This window comes from Conger conger, chromosome 1 (genome assembly GCF_963514075.1).
Source record: "Conger conger chromosome 1, fConCon1.1, whole genome shotgun sequence".
Taxonomy (NCBI): domain Eukaryota; kingdom Metazoa; phylum Chordata; class Actinopteri; order Anguilliformes; family Congridae; genus Conger; species Conger conger.
Window position 1 is genome coordinate 48,103,985 of NC_083760.1, and position 24,967 is coordinate 48,128,951.

At 37.6% G+C, this 24,967-nt stretch overlaps 1 protein-coding gene across 1 annotated transcript in view; it reads left to right on the plus strand.

Annotated features, from left to right (window-relative positions):
* The window catches only part of slc6a3 (solute carrier family 6 member 3), a 41,176-nt gene extending 18,570 nt beyond the window's left edge, over positions 1–22,606 (plus strand). Inside the window, exons 6-14 of the mRNA XM_061257113.1 lie at positions 793–896; positions 1,665–1,789; positions 2,564–2,676; positions 3,040–3,168; positions 4,423–4,522; positions 6,367–6,467; positions 13,258–13,425; positions 13,905–13,976; positions 22,492–22,606. Of these exons, the coding sequence (XP_061113097.1) occupies positions 793–896; positions 1,665–1,789; positions 2,564–2,676; positions 3,040–3,168; positions 4,423–4,522; positions 6,367–6,467; positions 13,258–13,425; positions 13,905–13,976; positions 22,492–22,515 (936 nt within the window). The 3' untranslated portion in view covers positions 22,516–22,606. The remainder of the gene's footprint in view (positions 1–792; positions 897–1,664; positions 1,790–2,563; positions 2,677–3,039; positions 3,169–4,422; positions 4,523–6,366; positions 6,468–13,257; positions 13,426–13,904; positions 13,977–22,491) is intronic.
* Positions 22,607–24,967: the final 2,361 nt, after the last annotated feature.

Sequence of the window (24,967 nt, forward strand, 5' to 3'; positions counted from 1 at the left end):
TTGCTTCATTTCAAATCCAATGTGCTGGAGCACAGAGCCAAAAGAAGATAAATTGTACTGTCCAAATACTTACAGACTGCACTGTACGCACACACACATAACCTATCAATATAGATATAAAAGAACATCTGAAAGTATGGTGCTTTGAGTGTATTGTATTGTATTGAGTGTATTGTTCTGTATTGTATGTAGTGTATTGTGAGCACAGTGTATGATTGTATGATGTTATCATCCTAAATCGTAATGCATTAGCACATTACAGTAAAATCAGTTTGGCATCATTTTAAGATAAACCTTTCAGAAAATTGGCTGCTTAGGAATCATGGGATATTTGAACAGTTCATGCATATGTGTTCAACCTGAATCATAAAGATTCAAGACAGAAAGGAAAAAAAAAATCAGAACCCCATCAAAGATCTCAGATGGAGACAAATGAGTTCACTTGCCACATGTTGACTCATTTCTGAACTTTTTTATTTTTTATTTCTTATCGAAAGAGCTCGTATTGTTTCCATTAAATCCTTTTCGCCAGCTGCTGAAGTTGTACAAATATCTCATTTGCCTTAAGAAAGACAAGGGAACATGCAATTTCCCCTGAGCACATACGACTAAGGACTCAAAGCACCAATTTGAGAATTAGATTAGACACATGCATGCAGCAGCAATTTGCAAAATTACCCTGTATTCAGAAGTGTCTTTCATCTTTGTGTTGAATGAGTTTCCTGCAATTATCTCTAATAACAGCCTTTTTCCTCAATCTTTTGTGCCGATCCCCGGGCGTTTGTTTTGTAGGTCTGGATAGACGCTGCCACTCAGATCTGTTTCTCTTTGGGAGTTGGGTTTGGTGTGCTAATAGCGTTTTCAAGCTATAACAAATTCAGCAACAACTGCTATAGGTAAGACAGACACTGTGTTGAGACCCTAATCGGGCAGTAATCACATGTGCTGTTGATTACAATACCTTTGAAGCCTCCCACGGACATGGTTTTTGTCAGTGAGCTGGCCTGCTGATAATATGTCAAGCCTGTTGTAGCAAAAGACTTTCTCTAAACATATTGACACAGAGTGGTCAGTGATCAGTCGAGTTTAGTTTAATGTTTGCAGGGTAATTACACTATCATGTCATGCCTGTACACAATAGGTTTCTCCCTGTATTCATGTCACACTCACATTCTGCTTTAATGGCAAGTAGAACAGATAAGCTAATGGCCTGCGGAAAACCTGGTTTGGACCTAACCATGCACCGCCTTAGTCACTAATGTTAACCAATCAATGCTATCACAACGGTAGTGCTACCTGGTAATACGGCTGGCCAATAAACTACTGTGGTGACATTTTTTGTCAAAGCCTATTCCAGTTAATTTTACTCAGCGGAATTTGGTATGTTATTTGCCACCCCCATCCAAGTAGGTGCAGATTTTCAGATGGAAATTCTGCAAAAACTAACAACCCGGTCTCATGGTCATAATCAAAAGGATGATATCTTGCCATGGTGGTGTACAACGACAGGGCCATTTGTAATTAAAGGCTGCTTGTAATTACAAAAGCATTGCTAATCCCAGAGACAGCTGGGATGTCGACAGCAGACATAGAATTTGGGCACGGCATACTTTTGGCTGGGTGCTCATATTAGTTTCAGATACAGCTATATTTACATTTTTCAGGGATGCCATCATCACCAGCTCCATCAATTCCCTCACAAGCTTCTTTTCTGGATTTGTCATCTTTTCCTTCCTGGGAAACATGTCCCAGAAGCACAACGTGGCCTTAGATGAAGTTGCCACCAATGGTGAGTATCCACAGGCCAATCCCCATCCTCAAAGCTCAGAGATTGATTGTCTTTACATTGAAGGCAATTTTTCAAACCAATTACATCCTATTTGATTTTTCCGCCGGGTGAATAATGCCTTTGGAATATCAGTCAATCAGTAATGGCTGTTCTAAAGCCTTGGCTCTAGCTTTCTGATATATTCTTTGGAAAATTCAAAACTCTAATTTGAGATGCTGGGTGTTGCCGATGATTGAAAATCAATTCAGAATAACAGGGGCAAAGAGTGTCGCATATTCAGTCAATATGCAGTGAAGGCCCGGGAAGCAAAACACATCTGAGAAATCCTTTATTCCAACATTTCCAAACCATCTTCATAATTCCTGCAAAACCAAAGTGATATCAGGCTACAGCATGGGATTGAGTACTTTGCTCCTTTATAATTTATTAATTTTAGGTTTGCTAATTAATATTTTTATATTTAAAAGGCTAAAATAATAAATGTCAATATTATTTATAAAAGTAAATAATGGCAAACTGCACTCATTGATGGTCCTTTTGCCATGGTAAATGAAATATCCTAGTTTCAGAGCGATATCTAGTATCTATCCATTTCTTATCAATCGACTGAACATTATAGTGTTTACATCAGCTTTTAAATATATACTGCTTAACAAATGTAATTGGAAGGTGAGGAACTGAATGTTAACACACAAAAAATTGCAGGAAAATTCTGTATTATATCTTTTTACCTTCAGATGTATTCATTTATTTTTATATATTGTACATACACAGGACCTGGACTTGTTTTCATAATTTATCCAGAAGCTATTGCTACACTACCTGGATCTTCCGTTTGGGCAGTCATCTTTTTCATTATGTTACTGACATTAGGCATTGACAGTGCTGTAAGTAAATAATAATTATATAATTATACGATATTATGTTATCTGATGGTTGCATGGGTGTGGGCATGTTGGCAGATATTTCAGACTAATAAATATAATGTCAAATGGTTTAATATAGCAGAACATCCATATGTTTGATTCAACATGTTAGTGTTAGTATTCTGTAGCTTCACTAGTATTGGCAATAGCATGTGGTTGTGTACATAGTAGCCTATTAGTATTACTCATACAAAGTTTCTTAATTTACTGAGTGTGAGCAGCAAAACCTTTGTTTCAGCTATCAGTGTTAATTATGGAGAGGTGGAGATCTTAATTTCATAGATTATCAGATAATGTGACTGTCTATTTTGGTTCTGTTTGTAGATGGGTGGGATGGAATCCGTGATTACAGGGCTGATTGACGAGTTCAAGTGTCTGCACAGGCATCGAGAGCTTTTCACGCTCTTCATCGTTGTGTCCACCTTCCTTGTATCACTAGTCTGTGTCACCAATGTAAGTGGACTATTCTGCAACTCTGCAAAGTGTCAAACTGTATCAAAAGCTTGGCTGAAAAATGACACTACTTGTCTGCTCTTTGTTTATCTGGACTGAATTAAATGATTAAACCAGAGTGATTAACATTGCATTCAACTTTTCAGGTTGAGTACCTTGCTCAAGGGTACATGTAGACTGGGCTGAATTAAATATGTATTTTTATTATTTTATTAATGACTTTTTAAAATATAAAAATGTTAAATAGACTTAAACATACATGTGTATAAAATATTAAATCTTTTGCAAAGATTTTAAGCAAAAACAAATTGCCAAGTATTTATTTTTGAAACCAAAGTTTAATATTCCAATTCCACATTTCTGGATCAAGAATGTAAGCTATAAGCTGAATATTTATTTTCATTAAAAATTTATATTTAAGTTATATATATAGGACAAACTTAATATTTTGATTTTTATCTGAAAATATGAATTATTTAGCATGTCAGAAAACAAGAGTCATATTATCTTTGGGGAAGTGCCATATTTATGCTAGAGGAAAAAAAATACACTGGTAAATTTGTTTTTACTTGACATTTTGCACCTCACATCCATTCCCCAAATACTTTAATAACATTCAGTACACACTGTTTCAAATAATTAATTTCAAAGAAATTTCACAGAAAGAATATTCCAGTCATGTTGATTGCTATGATTGTTATCATTCATTCATGAAAAACATCTAAAAAAACTAAAATATACATGAAATGCATTACATGTTTGTTCCGAGTGAAAGTATCTCAATTTCAAATGTGTTTTACATTGCTCTTTCCTGACAGGGTTAGCATGAATTACCAACCACGGTTAAATACATTAACTGGAATAACAAACCTGTATAACATTCTATAACTGTCCCTGCAATGTTACTTGTGAAAAACATGTTCAAGTTTACATGAAACAATTGCCCTCACATTGTAGCACTATTATAGGAACTATTATAGGAAATAGTTAGCTAGGTGGTAGGCACTGTCAGCATGCCAAAGATCCTTTGGGCTCGGCCTACAGTAAAATGACCTGAAATCACCTCTCAGTGTGAGGGGAAAATAATTTATCAGGTAATTTTGAAAGTTTAAAGCTTTAGGTTTACAAAGAGGGAAGAGCAAGAACCTGTCTGTGTCCCAGCGCTATCGGGTTGAGGCAGGCGCTCCCTGCCATTGGTGACTCTGTGACCCGGCTGTGTGTCAGCTGTGTGCCAACTGACTCGTTTCTCCTCAGGGTGGAATTTACGTGTTTACTCTGCTGGACCACTATGTGGCAGGGACATCGATCCTCTTTGGAGTGCTTATTGAGATCATCGGCATTGCCTGGTTTTACGGTAAGGCAGCCCCAGGCTTTTCATGTCCAGCAAACCCAATGCCTCATTAGGCCTTTGATGGGATATCAGGCAGGACACAGGGCTACCCTGCTTCAGAGGCACCAAACATAATTAAGGAGCTTCATAGAGCCATGACTGAAGAGCCCGTCTGGCCTTTTCTTCTCCCAACCATATCAGCTATGCATTAGCCCTATGTGAGAGTGTGAATCTGCATCGTTAGATGCAATTTGATTCAACTATGTTGATGACAAATGCACAGATCCTTCTCCAATTGCCCCTTCAGTTAATGATGATTTTCATATAGACATTTGAACTCTGACTTCAGTGTCCCCTTTATTCTTTCTCCCGATAAGTGGAATTTTTGGGATTTGGGTTTATCATGTGATAAAGTATTTCATTTGAATTTAGAGGCATGAGAGATTCCCAAGGAAGTCCTCTATTTAGATGTAGGAATCACAAATTTGTTAAATCAAATGTATACTTGCTTCTGTATAAACAGGCAATCATTTTTAACTATGCAATTCACATGAACCCATCCTTGGTCAGTCTCTTCTGATAACAAGGTAATGTCCATCATGTATGGAAATCCCTGCTTAAATTCAATGTTAATTCTTGTATACGAAATGACAAATGAAAATGGAATTTATATTTATATTTATATTTTAAAGTGTTTCATTAGATTTTTGGCTGCAATATGCTTCCATAGTGCTGCAGGTATAGGAAATGATTTTTAAATGAATAGGACTATAATGAATATTATAGGTTTACTATAATGAATATAGTTAGAAAAACTTATAGCAGGCAGTGCTAACAGGCCTCACCGTTTCTCGGGTCAGGGTTTCACCATGGGCCTGTCGAGCACACAAGTGTGGCCATCTGCACCAGGCATACAGGTCCACCTCCAGGCTCCCTCGACCTTTAGCAGACCTCAATCACTGCCGACAGAGACCCGCGGCACATGCCCTCCTCTGGCTTGCAGTCACACTGATTTTACCTCTGCCTTTGACAAGTGCCTTTGGGTACTGGAGCACTGAAAAAGGATGTAACAAAGTAAGCCCAGTACAAGACTGTACTTGTATTCACCCTGCAGGACCAATAGCTATATGCCTTCAGCAGACACGTACCCGCATGCAGATAAGCTCAAGTACACATACTGTATAAACTGATTTTAAGAGTATGGGGATGGTCAACAGTAAAAACGATATGCATTTTGAGTGTTTACTTGCTTGGTTGGTATGTGATACTGTAGTTATACATGGTCCTGTAGAGCCAAGAATGGATTTACTCTGTAATGCTGAAACAAAGGTAAGTGTATGGAAGGATATCCTTGTTCTTGATACTCATATATATGCTGCTGTTTAATAGTTCTATGAATCAGGAAAATACTGTGCATAGCCGCTGTCTACAAATATAGAAATCTCCAAAATTAGTTTTTCTGAAAACTAGGCTTTACAAACTACAATCTCTTGCTCTTATCAAGGTATACTGCAACATTTTATTCAGACGGAGACAGTAAATAACATTTTATTTACTGCCAATATGAAGAACACAAGCTCGCTATGTGAAGATTTGGATAGATATTAAGATATTATGGTTGGATAATTTCAGCGTCACTCAGTAACACTCCACATAATAATCCCAGTTAATCAGTGCTTGGCCACCATAATTAATCAGCAAATGAATTACAAAATAAAATAAAATGCCACCTTTGAAGGGCACAGTATCAAAACTACTGTATATAGCAGTACTCATATGCAGATATGATAGGATCTCATTTCTAATCCCATGAGACTAAGGAGCTATTTCCTTCACTGTAAAACATTGCTGATAATGTGTGGTTTCAGGGGTCGATCGCTTCAGTGATGACATCCAGGAGATGATTGGCCACAGACCAGGGTTGTATTGGAGGATCTGTTGGAAGTTTGTGAGCCCATGTTTTCTTCTGGTAAGTTGATATTAATAAAGAGAATAATTTCTTAAACATTTCACATCACTTGTGTACTCCACAAGTTACTTATTTCAACCCAATGTAGTGAATTTGCCATGGTAAGGTATTGGTATTGAAGACCTTTGGCCTTGTTTATATACTCGGCCCCCACATATTTCAGCACTCCTGGTTTTCCCAGGTGAAAGTAAACTAAAGCAGACTTAATTTAAGTATACTTTATTATATTTCCAGGTGCTAATGACAACTACATTTGAAATGTACTATTTTGACTATACTTTTTTGTACTTGAGCTGTACTACAGTAGTACTTCATGTATACTTAAGTTGTAATTGGTGCACTTGATTGTACTAGATTCAGACACCAGTAAGTTGCAATATAATACATTTAAGTATATTTCTCTGCATTTCATACATTTAAAAAACGTGTATGTATGATAGTCAGCATACTTTATGTATAGTTAAGCATACATAAACTATGCACACAATAAACTTTAAATATGGTTATATAGCCAGCTAGTTTAAACAGCCAGGTCAATTCCTTTGTTTTTGCTATACAATGAAGACAATTGAGTTTTAGGTCAAAAGATGAACATGAGACGACAGATCCGAATTTCAGCTTTTATTATTATTTTATTATGTAGATTTGTTTTGCCTGTGAAGACTGCATTTGTGTTAGAAAACATAAATCAACAGCAACACCAGAGAATTGTCTTTGGGAGGAAAGCAAGCCATTTTGAAGCTTAGAAAAGAAGGGAAATGATTGGGGATAGCTTGTACAACAACTTGGAATGTCCTGAAAAATAAAGAATCAGACAGAGCAACAGACGTCCAGCAGGTTGACCAAGGAAAACAACAGCAGTTGATGACAGAAACATTGTGAGAGCTGTGAAGAAAAACCCCAAAACATTAGTCAGAGACAATCACAAACCATATCCACAGGGCAGATATCGCAACAGGTGAAGGTATCTCAATCAATGGTTTGAAGAGTGCCGCAATATATGCAAATCACTCAGTGACAGATTAAAATACAGGCGAGATTTCCAAAGAAGTAGAAGAGATGAGCCAAAAAATTCTGGAACAAAATTTTATGGACTGATGAGACCAAGATTAACCTCTACCAAAGTGATGGAAAGGCCAAAGTGTGGAGAAAGAAAGGGTCTGCTCAAGATCCAAAACATATGAGCTCATCTGTGAAGCACGGTAGATGAAGTGTCATGGCTTGGGCTCACTTATCTTTATTGATCTCATGATGTTAACAGCAGGATAAATTCAGAAGTCTACAAAAACATTCTTTCTGACAACTTACAGGGAAATGAGCCCAAACTTATTGGGGAAAATGGAGAAAAAAAAATCCTGAAACAAACAACTTAAAGAAGCTGCAGTAAAAGCCTGGAAAGGCATCACAAAAGAAGAATACAATAGTTTGGTGATGTCAATGAGTCACAGGCTTGATGCGGTTAATTATACTCTCTGTTCCAATACTTTTGCTCACCTAAAGAAAATATGTTTGATACCAAATTTGGTCAGATACCAAAAGTGCTATGTTCTAAGTAGTGTAACACATCTAGGTGTAAATACCAGGCACTAAAAGCTGAAATTCTGAACTCTGGTCTGTTCTTAATCTTTTTCTCCACCCCAAATGTATTCAGTGTTTTGCAAAAACAAAAAAATTTGCCTTGCTGTTCCAATACTTTTTGAAGGGACTGTCATTTTCCAGGATTAAGAAAGTGCACTTCTCATAAGTATACTGCAATACACTTTTAGGTAAGAGAAGTAGACTTTAAGAAAGTAGGCGTATACTAGTCATATGGGTAGCACGTCTACTCTCGATTCAGTACAGGTTATACATCAATAACCTGGGCTCAGAAATAAGGATAAAGTAACTCACTGCGCAAGACAGTTGTTACTAAATGATATAACTGGTAATTTCATTATGCAAATTATTATCTGTGTAGTTATTCAGATCAATAAGCATACAGGCAAAATACAGTGTAAAAAGTATCAAATAAAAATGACATTTTGTGTTTGTATCTAACAACAGTAGAACTGTTGTCAATAAATAAATAAAAAGCTACCCAGTTATTCAAAACAAACTAAAATTCGGAGAGCTCTCATTTCAGTTCAGTGATTGTGAATCCAGAAATTGTTCACTTGTGGTCAAGATGAACTTTGAAGCTACTGCTTCAAATGTTCACTGGAACAGGCTCACCTCTTTATTCAGCGGTTGAACTGTTCATGCATAAACAACATAATCAAGCAAAAGAAATGCACTGAGTAGAACAAATTAGGTTAAAATCTATTAAAATAGTTTCTAATAGTTTCTAATGTACCAGTTAAATATAGCCTTTAAGTTACACACAAAAAAAGTTGAACCACAGCAACATTATGAACGTTAAAAGTATGAGCCTGTTTTACAAGGTTAGGGTAGTAATCTAATATGGTTTAGTTAGGTTCCCCTTTAGCCAAGGCACAGGCGACAGGCTAGTCTTACTGGGGTCCTCATAAAAACTATTGTATAATTTAATACTAACCTAGTTAGCTTGCTTTAATAAAGTTAGCTAATTCCTATAAAATTAACTAGCTTGCTAGCTAGCTAGCGAATATTAGGCTTATAAAGAACTGAGAAATATCAACTTAACTAGCTTAAAGTTTAAAGGTCCCATAGGTCAGATTTTTCTGTTAAAACATTGTTGCAAGACCATTGTGACCAAGCGATAACAGAAACTCGGTATACTATTGCTCATTATCCAAGCAAAAACTACATATCTAGTTATGAAACAGTACCAGTTTACAATCGGTAGCAACAAGCGAACTAGGCATAGTTCGCTCGACAAATTTACAAATATCCACCTGAGGCAATATATACATAGTATCGAGCGTTGCGAGCATAGTTGCACACGCGTTATGTCTCAGGTGGATATTTGTAAATTCGACAAGCTAACTAATAGCTAATTTGCTTGTTGCTACTGATAACAAACTGGTATCATTTGATATGTATTATTTGCTTGGATAACAACAAATAGTTCAGAGATTATGATTGCTTGTATGGAGTCCAATTTGGGCAGCTACGCATAGGGGCGACATGAGCTCAGTTGGTAAGAGCAGTCGTCTGGCAGTCGGGGGGTTGCCGGTTCAATTCCCACCCTGGGTGTGTCGATGTGTCCCTGAGACACCTAACTCCTAATTGCTCCTGACAAGCTGGGTGGTGCCTTGCATGGCAGCCAATTGCCGTTGGTGTGTGTGAATGGGTGAATGAGAAACATCAGTTGTACAGCGCTTCGGATAAAGGCGCTATATAAATGCCAACTTCTTTATATGTTCAATCATGCGTGCTTAGCTTAACCTTTATTTGTCTCGAACTGTAACTTACAGTTGCATCGTTTGTGGTAGACTATCATTTCTTGGTTATATTGCTAGCTAGTTACATACCCAAATAAATTGCTTGCTCATATTACAGTTGGTTAGCTAAAGTGAAACTTCAAAAAGACAAAAGGAATATAAATAGTGTAGTGCAGCACACTACAGTCAACATTTCATAAAGTTACCTGTTAGGCAAACATTTTTTTTTTACAAGAGCACTATGAAAAGATGGCAGGCTCTGTCGGGTTTGTCACTGTCAGCTTTCCAAAACAGTGCATGAGAACACGGAACTGTATAATAACGCTTTATATTACGCATTATATTCATAGATAAGTGTTGTGGTTTGAGGGTGTTTGCTTTTGCAATTACTCTCTTGAATGTTAGGAGTCAAAAATTACCTATTGTACCTTTAAGTAATGACTTGCAACATCATCTTTCTGACACAGATATTAATGTTAGCCACACTACTGCAACAAAAACAAGCAACTGTTTTAAATAACTATATAGCAAAATTTAAAAGCAGCTGGTGAGCAACAGGGTTAGCCTACGCACCAGGGTTGTGAACGGTTAAATGTTTAACCGGTTAACCGAAACTGATTTGTAAACGTTTACAAAAAAATGCTAACCGATAACCGATAAGGTGAAATGGTCAACTCAATTTAAAATGAATGCACATTCACCACCATGATTGTCCCACGGCATATAAAATGCATTGTCATATAAAATGCAAGTTTACTGTTACATAAAAATATATACTTGTATTGGCATGAAAGTCAATTCATTAGACCAGTTTCCCATGGCTAAAACAGACCCAGAGTTCTTAACAGCAGCATATATACAGATTTTATGCCAATCAAGTCTATCAGACAGAAGCCATAAGGAAGAGGGATGAAAAAGTAAAGAATTATCATTTTAACCGATGCATTTTAAATTATCGACCAGCATGTCTGGACTACAGGGACTACAGGGATGTAACTACAGATTTCTGCAACTGTGAAGTTACACTGCACAATGTCAATGTTAATGTAAATATTTAATTTGGCAATTAGGCTGACTTACTAGTATCTGACTTACAATGTTGACATTTAACTATTGAGATGGCCCAAACTAATATTTGAAAATGCTATTAAATTTCTCAGTAATCCAGAGAAAAGAGAGATATGACCCTTAGTGGTCATAAGTGGAAGCAGTTAACCGTTGAAAAACTAGGGTTGCTACATTTGATTTGTGAAAAAACGGGACATTTGACGCGTGACATGGGCCGTTAAACCATATTTACACATATATTTGTTAACAGTTGTAGGGCCTCTCTTACCTCTATTTGTCCTGACATAGATGCACTCTGTGGCAACCAGAGGGGGAATCAGGGATTAATCATATTTATATAATCATATTTAACTGAGATCTTGGCTGGACTCAAAATACATGTGGCAGAGAGGGTTGGCCTTATCCATTCAGAAAAGTGCTCTTTTTTGTTTTTTTGCTGCTGGTTGCTTGTCTGATTTTGTTCTCTCGTCCTCCTCGTCCGCCTCTCCCCCCATTTTATAAAACCGACAAAATAAAAAAATAAAAAATCAGAAGTATTAGGCGATTACCTCTAGGCTAGTAGCTAGCTGAAGTTTCCCACGGTGGGGTCGTTGAAGTGAATGCATTCGCCAGACTGAAAGCCTGTGCAGCAGTTGCTAGGTGATAAGGTAAACTTTTGTATTTCTGCTACCCATTAAAAAGAAGTATAGACATATGGCCAATCGTTGCTGTGTTTTACTCATTTTGACCTGTTTACAGACACGGGATTGGATGTCAAACGTAAAGAGGAAAAAACAGAATCAGGGAATCAGGGATTCATCATTAGAAGAATCTGGTTTTATTTGGAACTCTGACATTTACAGAAAACCGGGACAATTTGTGTCCCGGGAAAGAATAGTCATTTTCCAGGGCAGTTGCTCAAAAAAGAGAACAATCCCGGGAAAACCAGAATGTGTGGCAACCGTAATGGTAACTGTCACATCCCGAGTTAGCACAAACAAGACTTTGCAGTTTATCAGTTTATATCATTGAGCTAGGTAGCCAGCTAGCTAATCTATAAGCATATTTAGCTATAACCTGAGATCAGGGCTCTGTGGGGGCCATACCATCACTTCCAGGACTCCTTGTTCTTCTTTACGCTGAAGATTCTTTATGCTGAAGACATTGACTGTGTGTTTGGGGTCACTGTCCTGCTGCAGAATCAATTTGGGACCAATCAGATGCGTCCCTGATGGTATTGCATGATGGATAAGTAACTGTCTGTACTTCTCAGCATTGAGGAGACCATTAATTCCAGCCAAATCCCCAACACCATTTGCATAAATTCAGCCCCAAACCTGCAAGGAACCTCCACCATGCTTCACTGTTGCCTGCAGACACTCTTGTACCGCTCTCCAGCCCTTCGGCGAACAAACTGCCTTCTGCTACAGCCAAATATTTATAATTTTGACTCATCAGTCCAGAGAACCTGCTGCCATTTTTCTGTACCCCACTGCATGCATAGTTGAGTCGCTTGGCCTTGTTTCCTCGTTGGAGGTATGGCTTTTTGGCTGAAATTCTTCCATGAAGGCCACTTCTGACCTGACTTCTTCACACAGTAGATGGGTGTACCTGGGTCCCACTGGTTTCTGCCAATTCTGAGCTGATGGCACTGCTGGACATCTTCTGATTTCAAAGGGAAGTAAGCATGATGTGTCTTTCATCTGCTGCACTAAGTTTCCTTGGCCGACCACTGCGTCTATGGTCCTCAACGTTGTCTGTTTCTTTGTGCTTCTGCAACAGAGCTTGGATAGCTGGATACCTGGAAACCCCTGTCTGCCTTGACATTTCTGCCTGGGAGAGACCTTGTTGCTGTGCCCAGTCTTGCCTTGGTGTATGACTTCTGACATTAAACTGTCTTCAGCAACCTCACCTTGGAAGCAGAATTCAACTGTTCCTCACCCAGTTTTAACCCTCCTACACAGCTGTTTCTGTTTCAGTTAATGATTGTGTTTCAACCTACATATTAAATTTATGATCATTAGCTCCTGTTTGGTATAATTGGTTAATCACACACCTGACTATATGCCTAGAAAAACCTTGACTTTGTGCAAGTGTCCCTAAAAGAATTGATGCTGGTTTGAAGGCAAAGGGTGGTCACACCAAATATGGATTTGATTTAGATTTTTCTTCTGTACTTTGCATTTTGTTAATTGATAAAAAATGAAATATTAACATTTCTATTTTTGAAAGCATTTGTGACATTTTAAGAACAATCCACAGCTTTACCCATTCCAGCAATTGTGTTTCTCTTACAGTAAATGCAGTAAAGTCTTTAGAATGTTGGATTATGCCACTATCATGGACTATTACACAGTCAGAGGTTATTATGACTAAAATATGTTTCTTTTGCCTTTTCTTAGTTTATGTTAGGTGTCAGCTTTGCGACATCTAACCCCCCCGGTTATGATACGTACGTATTTCCAACATGGGCCAACGTACTTGGCTGGTGTTTAGCTATATCATCCATGTCTATGGTTCCCCTCTATGCCCTATACAAGCTCTGCATCCTGCCTGGACGCTTTTGTGATGTAAGTAGGAATTTATCCTCTTTCAGCATGTGTTTTCATACACACTGTATATACTGTATACACTCAGTGATCACTTTATTAGGTATTTATTATGTTTAGACTTATTGGTGTTCTGCTGCTGTAGCTGCTGTGTTCAGAGATGCTTGTCTGCAAATCACAGAGCTGCTGATCACTCACTGGAGATATTTTTGCTCGTCCCATCATAATATGTAACTACTAGAGACTGTTTTGTATTAACATCCCAGGAGTTCACCAGTATCTGATATACACAAACCGCCCGCACCAACAATTATTCCATGGCCGATATTACTTCGATAACATTTCTACCCCATTGTGATCGTTGGTTTGAACAATGACTGAACCTCTTGACCATGTATGCATTTTATGCATTGAATTGCTGCCATATGATTGGCTGATTAAATATTTGCATTAACAAGCTGGTGTACAGGTCTATCTAATAAAGTGCTTCTTCATTGCAGAAACTTGCTTATGCCATCACCCCAGAGCCAGAACATCACTTGGTGGAAAGTGGTGAGGTTCGACGGTTTACGGTAAGTTTTGTTTGTTTTCTTGAAGTTGTAATCCATAAACTTTTCAATGTCTGTGACATATATTTTTAAGTTACACAAAATTCTGTACATGAAATTTGTACATGAATGTTCTAATTTCTGTTTTAAATTAAAACATTTTATTGTTTTTCCATTAACTTCCAGACTAGCCAGGCAACCTAAGTGCCATTATTCTATAATAATGTTTCATATTTGACATGTTATCATATTTTAACTATTTCTGACTGCAGATACTCATTTTGGTAATTGATTTAAATTAATCTAATTAAAACCATGCCACTATAAGATGTAACCACACCCCTGGATACCAAGAGCAGTCAATGTGATTAGAATGTATCATTATAACATTTGAATCACTTGATAATGTTGTCACAATGAGTTTCTGCTATCTAACATGGCTTCTGAACAACATCACAGACATCCAGTACGATGCCTAGGAGTCAGCTGTTGTTGCACTAAAATGCACATTTTATTACATTTATATTTTTATTTTGCACTATATGCATCGCTAGGTTACACAGCTTTATAAACTAAGGATGTCAGGAATCATCAGTTTCAGTAAACGGATACCTTTCCATTTTTTAAACAGTAAATTTACATTAAATGATAATTCTTCAGGTTTTCAACCCTGTTCCCTATGGCTTCTGCCTGGCAGACTTGATTGGCATGAAATCCATAAATATGCTGCTGTTAAGAACTTGTTACAGACGGGTGTGTGCACTTACAGTTCCGTAGTCACACAATATTTGCCTGCTATAATATAACTCCGGATCTATTTTACCGTAGGTAACTGGTCTAATGATTTTACTTTTATGCCAATACAGGTCTCTATACAATTTTTAATGTTTTCATGTAACGGTAAACTTTCTCAATGCACTTTAAATGGCATGGGACAATCGTGGTGGTGACATAAATATGGTCAATCTTTCGCTGACAATTTTAGCAGTCATAGTGGATAGTGCATAGTGGAAAGCAATCTTCCATTTGCTGGTAGTTCGAATTTGCATGTGTCACAAATGAAGAAACGCCATACAATAAGCCATAAGTGAGACGGATGAGTGGGGGGTTGGACCAGACAAAAGGGGTGTAGTAAAGTCCTGTCAGGGCTTTATTCAGGAAATGTCCAGTGAGCGTAGTCAAAAAACAAGCAATGTTCATACACAAAAAATCCAGCCAAAACCAAAGTACAGTACCGAGGGAGAAGGCAGTCTCGTAATCGGTACACCATGCAAAAAAGTCCAGTAGCCAGGAAAGCTGTCAGCGGGGCAGAAGTACAGGCGGACAGCAGGCAGGCTCAGGGTCAATGACGGCGCAAGAGTCAAGACCGAAGTCTGCTCCGCGGGGCAAAAGCACAAAGACAGCAGGCAAAATCGTGGTACAGGCAGGCAATGGTCAACAAAACAGAAGTCAATTATCGTTGGTCAATAAACAGGCTTAGCTCGTAAAGGGTAGACAATGGCTTGCCAAAACCGCTAAAGCGTGCACTGACGAACAGGAGGCAACAATTTCGCAAAGGCTTGACATGAAACTGAGCTTATATGCAGGTGTAGACAGGTGTAGACAATTAGCTTGAGAGCAGCATGAGAATGGAAATCAGATGTAGAGGATTGACAAGTTAACAAGATAATTAGTTAAACCTATCCTGCCCTAGCGTTAGTAAATTAGTAAATGACATGCACAAGAAACGTAAGGTAAACATGAACACAATGTTAGTATTACCCAATCCTGATCTAGCGTTAGTAGATTAGTAAGAAGACAAGGGAAATTGAAACAATTAGGGAAGCGTGAGTGACAGAAAAGCGAGAGAGAGAAAAAGCATGAATGCAAGATTTGCAGAAAGACACAAAAAAGTGTATGCTAATCAATTAACAGAACATAACATGAAACAAACATAAATCATGACGTAAGTTTGTGAACTGTGACATGAATAAACTACATAACGTGACATCGTAACAACTAAACATGAAACGTAACATGACATGAAAATGAAATGTAACAGGAAATAAAACATTAAAATGTGGCAAGACGAGACTAACATAATACGTGGCATGACAATAACATAACTAAGACAATAACTAAACATGAAACATGACGTGACAAACATGAAACGTGACAATAAGTGGACCAACAGCTACACATTTAAAACACATAAATTATTTGATAGTAATGGTTGGCTACTGTAGCGTTCAATTCCCTGCGGTGTTTGCATTCTTAACCCCCCAGAAATGGCCACAGATTGATTGCGAGTTTATAATGTAAACCGCATATTGCAATATTGCATGGAACATTTGCACAAAGATGTATTGCTTTATTGTTTTTATATATACAGCATAGTGGAACACTATGTTCAGTTAGTCAGTAGCTAGTTTGAATTCTCAAGTCCACTTCTGTGAACCTTTAGAAACAACATCACATTATAAATTATATTATATTAGACTGCTGAATGTCAAAATGAGCTAACTACGGTGGTTTCATTTGGTGGTTCTACCTTGGGAGATCTGCCAGGCTCCGGGAGATCTTTTGTTTTTTTCCATATCAATTCTGTTATATGTTATATGTTAGCACACTAATCCAAAGCGGTCTGACATACTTGCAGTTTCTGACAGTAGGGAAGGGCAGCAGTGCCCTTTTTCATCATGAGGGAATACTCACCAGAGGGAAACAGACATTTGGTTATCATGGTTATGTTTTTTTTCTATTTATACATAGAAAAAAGTTTTAAACATGGATTTCTTAGAATTATAATTTATCTTTCTCTTTGTCTTAGAATGTGGAAAACATACAGGCTTGTTGCTGGGAAAACAGTGTCTTAAGGACAAACCTGCAAAAACCTAGGTTTAAAGCTAATTTATATGGAAAGTGATTAGTCTCAATAAGTGCGTGTAACATGATCCACAAAAAAAAGAGACTTTTAGAGTTTATTTTGTCTTCTGATTTGTACAAATGCATAAATATTTGTATACGAAGAGCAACATTTTTTTATCAAAATTCTGAGTGTATTTTTTCCAATCATCCAGTCTCAAATCTGCGTTAGCGGATCAAATAGCACACGTGCATTCAGCAACGTGAGTTGTTTTTTTATTTGTTTTTTTTTCATACCGCAGTTCCTGCACAATCCACACACAAATAGCTAGCGGCCCACAAATGTGGCAAGCTGTGTATGGAATGCCCAAAGGGTCACAATTCACCAGGTTGTCTCCATGGTCCCTTTGCTTAGATGGGTAGCGCACTTAAATAAGACCTTAGTAGGGTGATCCGAGTATCCGTTTCAGACGAGTACTTGTAAAGATTATTTACTTTTTTCTGAATACGAATAATTTGATTCATATCCATGCTTTATTTATTTCTTACATTGGCTGCAGTTGCTGCACATCAGTGACAAATGTGTAACATTCCTCCCTGGTTCCTCTCCCTCAATAGATCAGTAAAACTACTACCTGCTGTTGTTTTCCTCTTTTTTCTCTTGCGCATGTCAAGAGACTGGCTGCCGACAGGGTATACCTGTTGTAAACACACAGCCATGTGCTTCAAACAAGCTACTGTACAGAGCAAACATTAGACATAAGTGATCCAGGATTAAAAATGCTATTACGTTATTAAGTTAAAATAAGTTATTTGGATATTTCAACATTATTTTAACTAGAGGTAAGGTAGTGCATTTTGTAAATTTCACATTCTTCTGGTGGTGATTCCTGTTATTTAGTTATTCACTTTTAAATGTTGCCTCACAGCAAGGAGGTCCTGGGTTCGAATCCCGGTCGGCCAGGGCCTCTCTGTGTGGAGTTTGCATGTTCTCCCCGTGTAAGCGTGGGTTTCCTCTGGGTACTCCGGTTTCCTCCCACAGTCCAAAGACATGCAGGTTAGGTTGATTGGAGAGTCTAAATTGCCTGTAGGTATGAGTGTGTGAGTGAATGGTGTGTGTGCCCTGCGATGGACTGGCGAGCTGTCCAGGGTGTATTCCTGCCTTTGGCCCAATGTATGCTGGGATAGGCTCCAGCCCCCCTGCAACCCTGTTCAGGATAAGCGGGCTAGGATAATGAATGAATGAACAAATTTTTAAATGTTACTAGCCAGCTAGCTAGGTACTGGGATTGTGCTGTGACACGTGTGGGCGATTGCCATCGGATTGATTTGTTTGTTGAAGTTGTTTGCAGTGATGTTGCGGTGGATTTTCGAGATTTCCATAATATTAATGTAGCTAGTGAGCTTGCTTGTTATGTCCTACCGATTTTTCTCGTCAGATTACCTGTAATCTGAAGTGTTCTGAACACACCTTAATATGTGAGGACATCTGACAATCCTTAATGTTTAGCCATTCCTTGCCTATGTTTAACAACTCAATGCCTCCATTTCTGGTTCTTCATGTTAGTTAATCTAACAGTTGGTCTACTATAATGTTAAATGCTTATCTTGGTGGACCCTGTTGGCTTATTGCTGTTGTTGCTACATGTATGTATAGCACAGAATTCCATTTTAGCTACTTTCACTGTAGTATCTGGCTAGCAATCTGAGTTTGTGGTATTTCACAAAGCAGGATTACTGTCCTGAATAAACCCATAATGCCCCAAACATTTCAAAGCGTTAACGGGGGCACTGTATGGAGTGAGCTTTCTACCTGGGTCAGAGTTACTGCATTCTCCAGTCGAGGTTGTTAAAGAAATCAATCATGCTTATAAGTACAGTGTTTTAATGATCATGTCAATGTATACATTTTAGCTCCTGAATTTAAGTATTTAAGTATGTAGCCTACCCAGCTAGTTTAGGCTAACTGTACTGTAGTGTTGGTGATGGATAGACGTCACCCGATAGCAAGGTATGGGGCAGTTTTGTTTCTTATTTTGAAACGTACCGATAATCCATGCGAGCCCAGTGTATTGAATGAGGTGTATTGCCTCTATTGCTTGTATGTTATTGGTATGTTATTGTAGTGATTTTTATCTGCGTTATTTTATGTAACAAACTGTGTTGGATGTGTTGCTTAAGAGTATAGTGCTTTAGGAGTATAGTGCTTCAGCCAAAAGTGTTCCTTGTAAAATTGTTCATGCATGTACACACCTCATTTTATATAGACATTTTAAGTTTTAATTAATGTTAAGATTACCCAGATAAAGATTCAATTGAGATTTACCTGCATAAATGCAAAAATGTAGTAGTTTTGCATTTATGCAGGTAAAGACTGTTTAAATGACACCAATTGCAGGTTACTTCACCCCCACTTCCAAGTACAAGTAACGTATAATTGTATTGGTGAATACGTTTCTGTATATGAGTACTGCACTACTCGCTCACCCCTAGACTTTAGTACGAGGTATCTAGCTTGCTATTTCCATTTGTGTGTCTAACAATGGCAGTTTGTCAGATGATATGACCAGCTGGCTCGGTCTGCAAATGCTGGCACTAATGTTAACTCTCTTGTATTTATTTAGTTTATAGCTAGCTTAGATAGGTATGACCAAAATAAATGCATAACCTACTTAGCTTTGGGCTTCCAATGAAATTATACTTCTAGCTGCATCACTAAATTTGACCAACATTACCATAATTTCACTGAGCCGGAAATTCACCGAACAAAACTCGGAACCATTGCAAAACTGCAACATGGTTTGGAATAAAACAGCTGTTCAGGCGTTGTGTTGAATTTTTTTCACCGAATGCATCATGTACCCCATAATGCATAGGGGGTACACCTATGTGTGTTGATTTTACTCTGAAATTGACATGAGAACATGCAGATTATGAAAGCCCAAACATTTCTCCAGGAATATCAAATGAAACTGAACTGCAGCCACAAAAGCAGTTTATGTGATTGTGTAACCGTTGAGAAGCAGACAGTTCCTGTATTGGAAATGGACAAATCGCTGCAAATGCCGAAATATTCATATTCATCACTTTCCATGGTATATGTGCCAATTCTTTCTTGGGAGCAAGCTGATTCCAAAACATAGTTTATGTTTCTCTGGAATCATTGCCGTGAGTCTGGTGACTCTAAGTGGCACATGCTTCAATGGAGGAACGACACACCAGATTTTACCCTGCTAACTCAGTAATCCTATTTCATGGTGTACCCCCTGGACAACTGGCTAGCACATAACTGGAATTATTGTGAAATTGGCCAGCTTCAATTAAAATATACAGCTAGCTGGCAAGCTCTGAATTAAATAAATGCATTCCCTGCTTTGCTTTAGGCTTAGATTGAATTGCTTAGCTAATTTAGCATTACTCCCAGTATTTACAGACCTAGCCAGCTGGTCACGCCAGCTAACAAACTGCCGATGTGAGACCACACACATATTAAAGTACAAAGGTTTTATTTAAGCATGCTAGCCATCTGAGCAAAGGGACCATGGAGAAAACCTGGTGAATTGTGACCCTTTTGGTGTTCAATATACAGCTTGCCACTTTTGTGGATAGATAGCTATTTCTGTGTTGATTGCGTAGGAACTGACTTCATGTACAAATAAGTATGCATTTATACAAATCAGAAGACACAAGACATAAGTTAAGAGATATTTCTCTGTGGATATATTAAACACATTTGTGAGTCATTTCTTATTTGTGGATCATGTTACACGGATTTATGAATAATATTGAGACAAATCTCTTCATGGAAGATAACATATACGTAGTCTATATAAACCACCTGGTGAAATCACACTCAGACAGTAGACAGATGTGTTGTAAGTCAGCTTCTTGTAGATGAACAAGCCACCTTTGTAAGAAGAGCATTTGGAAAGGAATGTGTTTTTTCAGAACAAGACCTTTTAATGTTATCTTTATGAGCACCTCAGATTTAGTTGTCGGGGAATCAGTTACCTCCAGTGATTCATACAATAAACTTTATTGTCCTCTCATTTCATACATAAATGCAACTATAGTGCTTAATTACAAAATAAATGTTTCCATAGCTTTCCCAAAGATCCTGTGAGGTTAACCACTTGCCTATAACGGTGTACAAGTAGCTAATTGGTTATGAATTTATGATACTTACATTTACTTTGATGTGCTTGCTTTTTCGATAATGCCTCCACACTGAAATGGAGGTGAATGGGAAGTCATGAAAGCAAATAAATACAAGTTTTATTCCGAATTTCATTTATCTGCAAATACTGTCCTGCCAGTCTTTCTCTCATTTTGGCTGCTCAGGCTATGTTTGATTTGCAGTTATCCAAGATGATTCAATGCTAGATCCGTAGTTCACATTGATGAAGTGGAGAAAGGCTGAATTTAATGAATATAGTAAAAAAAGCCATTGTATTGACCAGCGTATTGTCTGCAATGTGGATAAATAACCCCTCTTTTTTATATCTTACAAGAAGTCAGTGTGTGGTCTTTTTCTTAAACAATTGACATGCGTAAACTTAAGTTTACACCTTATCACGTGCATTGTAATCTACAGTCATTCAGATGAATAGCAGGTCATCGCTAGCTACACACATTCACGCTTTATCTGAGTCTTGTGGGGGTGGGGGAAGACAATAAATAAATAAGCTGATCTGAAACCTCACTTTAACCCTAACAAATTTGTGGTAAACCCACAGCCAAAAACTAATGAGATCATTGTTTTCTGGTCGCTTGTAACGTTACATCCCTGTTTAGCTTTGCAAGCGAATATCAACACCTCCTGAAAAAAAACAGCTTAAGCTAGGTTTTGAAACAGCTGGTAGCTGGTTGACCAGTTAGAACATACTCAACATGATTTGACCAGCTAGAAACGATGGTGGGTAGCTGGTATCTTAAGCTGGTCATAGTTGAGGATAACTTACAAGAAGGAAGTGTTTGTGTGTTGTTGGCCTTACTAGTCCCCACAGTAGGCTACTTGGACAGTTGAACGATACAGCCAACTACACTGAAAATTTCTGTCACACCATCCATAAACAGCAAAAGTTAGACTACAGGATTGATTCATAAAAGTTTCCAGTGCTAATGAGATTAAGTGCTGCAGTGGAAGATATACCCTTTACCCTCACATTTGCCACCTGGTGGTGGTTGTGTGAAAAGCAAACCTTTCTACAAATGACTCGTAATAGTTTTGCCCCGGCCGGCAAAATTCTTACCGCAGAGGCAAACAACCAAATGAAACAGGAAGTTTGTGCAGTGACAAAAAGCAGAACGTAAACCATATAATGTTGATTACAAGTTTCAGTGCCACATCATGGTAAACCCACCTGTGATCAAAATAGGTCAGTAAAGACTCAACAAACATTGCAAATATTCAGACGGTAGCTACTGCTTTGCGCCGCTTTACAGTTCAATGGGTGCTGCCATATTGTTTATCGCATTCAACTAAAGATAGTCTGGGAAGATTGGCCGGATGATTTACCATAGGAAGCGTTATTATCTTTGTTTTGACCAAATTACGTGGTTTTGTCACTTGATAATATATTGATGATAAAGAGAGACATTGATTTCACTAGTGAAAATTATTCCATGATTATTTTCACAGTTCCTCTTTCAAATCTAATTTTTGCACATTTCTTCTTGATTCCTTTTTGGACAGCGCAAGCACTGGCTAGTCATCTGAGCTGTGAAGAGGGGCATCTGTCTCTTTAAAATGAGGAGGCACAGCAAGCTCCCTGTACTGTGAGTTCAAAAGTGTGGAATCTATAAGTGCCAACAAATGCATAAAAAAGAAAAAACTTTCTTGATGTCTTCTCTGTAATTGGAACTGTGGCTGTGCAGTGACTTTGATCACAATGTTGTTGGCTAATATCAATCTTGATTCTATATTCAATGACTGTTATGATGGGTAGTGTTGTGACCCAGTATTTTATTATAACCTGATCCTGATTGATGCGCAGTGTTAAAGATCTTCAAGGAAACATAAAATATCAACACACATGTATTCCTCACTGGTCTGGTCTTAAAAAAAAAAAGATTAAGGCAGCTTCATAAATCGTCTCATCGTTTGAGTAGACAAACACCCAATTTCATGAGTAATCATTTTAATAATCTAGTACATTCACATTATATGTTTTTACAACAGCAATGCATAACTATTTTGTCTAACGGTTTACACTGTACTGTTGAAAAACACTATTCTGAATCTTTTTCTGCAGCATTTTCATTAAGCAATCATCATGCCCACTGCAGTAATTCAGTACCATAATGCCTCCATTCTTTAAAATGCAGTTCTGCATTTCAGTGCTGCATCACTGGATTTGTTATGTTTCATTTTAGTTTTTAATTCAGTGCTGTCTGTCTTAAAACTACACACATAATTCATAGGTAAAAAATTTTTTTAATGTAACCTTCTGATCATTTCTTTTCCACTACCAAACTGGTGCAAGCAAATCTGGTCTAGGCCAGTGACCCTGTGAGTTCACACAGCCTGCTATGGTTGTGCGCCTATTAGTTTTCAAGAGCGTGGCTATTGCTGATTAGAAAGGACACAGAGGATGGACAAAGAGATTCATTACTGCTCATATTGTTGTTCTCAAGTGTGCTTTTAAAAAAATTTTTTTTAATTTTTTTAGGAGTCCCAGATTTCTAAATCCTGTTGCAATAATCAAATTGTTCTTAGTTAGGAAAAATGTGACACATTCTTTCCCTTCTCCTTCTATGTTTTTCACAGTCTTTGACTTTCTAAAGCAGTTGTATTTCCATGAGGATAATGCAGCAGTTGTATTATCTTCAGTTTATGGGAGAGTTAAGCAGATGTGAATTACTGTGTCAGAATGAACCAGGCTGTGTTCCTTTTAGACAAACAGGATTGAATACATATGTTTTCTTGATTCATTTCATTACCCAGACTGCACTGTCAGATAGTGGTCTAGGTTTTCACCCTAGAAATACCTCTAACCAAGAAAACTGCTCTAATACCACCATTTTTTCATTATAAGAATGTTTGGGAGGTAACATTAGGTGTTATTAACTATTTTCTTATTTGCTTTGGCCAAGAATGTGCATCTCTGCATCTCATTTCATTACTTAGGATATGTTCTTTTTCTCATTTCAAAGAATGAATTTAACAATACTGCTGTCTTAGAAATTTTGCTAGACACCAAATATAGATTAAACTCCACTATTCCTTATTTTATTAATCAGATGTTCCTTCAAAACATGCCATCAGTATTATTACTGTTGTCAAGGGCATTAGAAAACACTTTTAAACTGAATACTATTTAAAATAACAAACAATATATTTTTAAATCAGGGATTGGCCATGAGAGCATCTCAATATACACAGAAGATACACTCATGCACTCAGTGAGCACTTCATTAGGTGTTTATTAGACTTAATTTTGAACACTTATTGGTCTTCTGTTGCTGTAACCTATCCACTTTAGAGGTTTGACGCGTTGTGTGTTCAGAGATGCTCTTCTGCATACCAATGTTGTAATGTGTGATTATTTGCCTTACCGTCACCTTCCTGTCAGCTTTGAGCAGTCTGGCCCTTCTCCACTAACTTCTCTCATTAACAATTCAAATTCAAACCACCCTGTCTTGCACCAACAATCTTTCCACGGACAAAGTCACTTAGATCACATGATTGGCTTAAATAGATTAAATATTTTAATTAACAAGCTGGTGTACAGGTCTGCCAAAATGCTCAGTGAGTGTATATACAATAGCCATTATCAATCCATAATGAAACAAAGAATGTTTATTGTTGAAAACATTAACAGTACATAATTCCGATACCGTTTCCTGGATTCTTGACTTCTGGTGAAATGGAGCCCTCTAAAACATGTTATTTTCATAACAAGGTTATTCCAGGATCTAGATGGAAGGAAATCAAAAGCTTCTGTCACATAATTCTTACACTTCATATCTGCATTTTAATCAAAGATTGAGAAAGATGATTATAAGGACTATGACAAGTAGATGGTTACAATGGCAACAATATCATGGTGCAGTTCAAGCTACAGCTTTTAAATTGAAACATGCAGATATTTTAGACTGTGTATGTCTTAAAACTCCCTTACATTAAAGTTCTAAACATGCAAGGATGGTGCTGCAGTGTGCAATTAAAT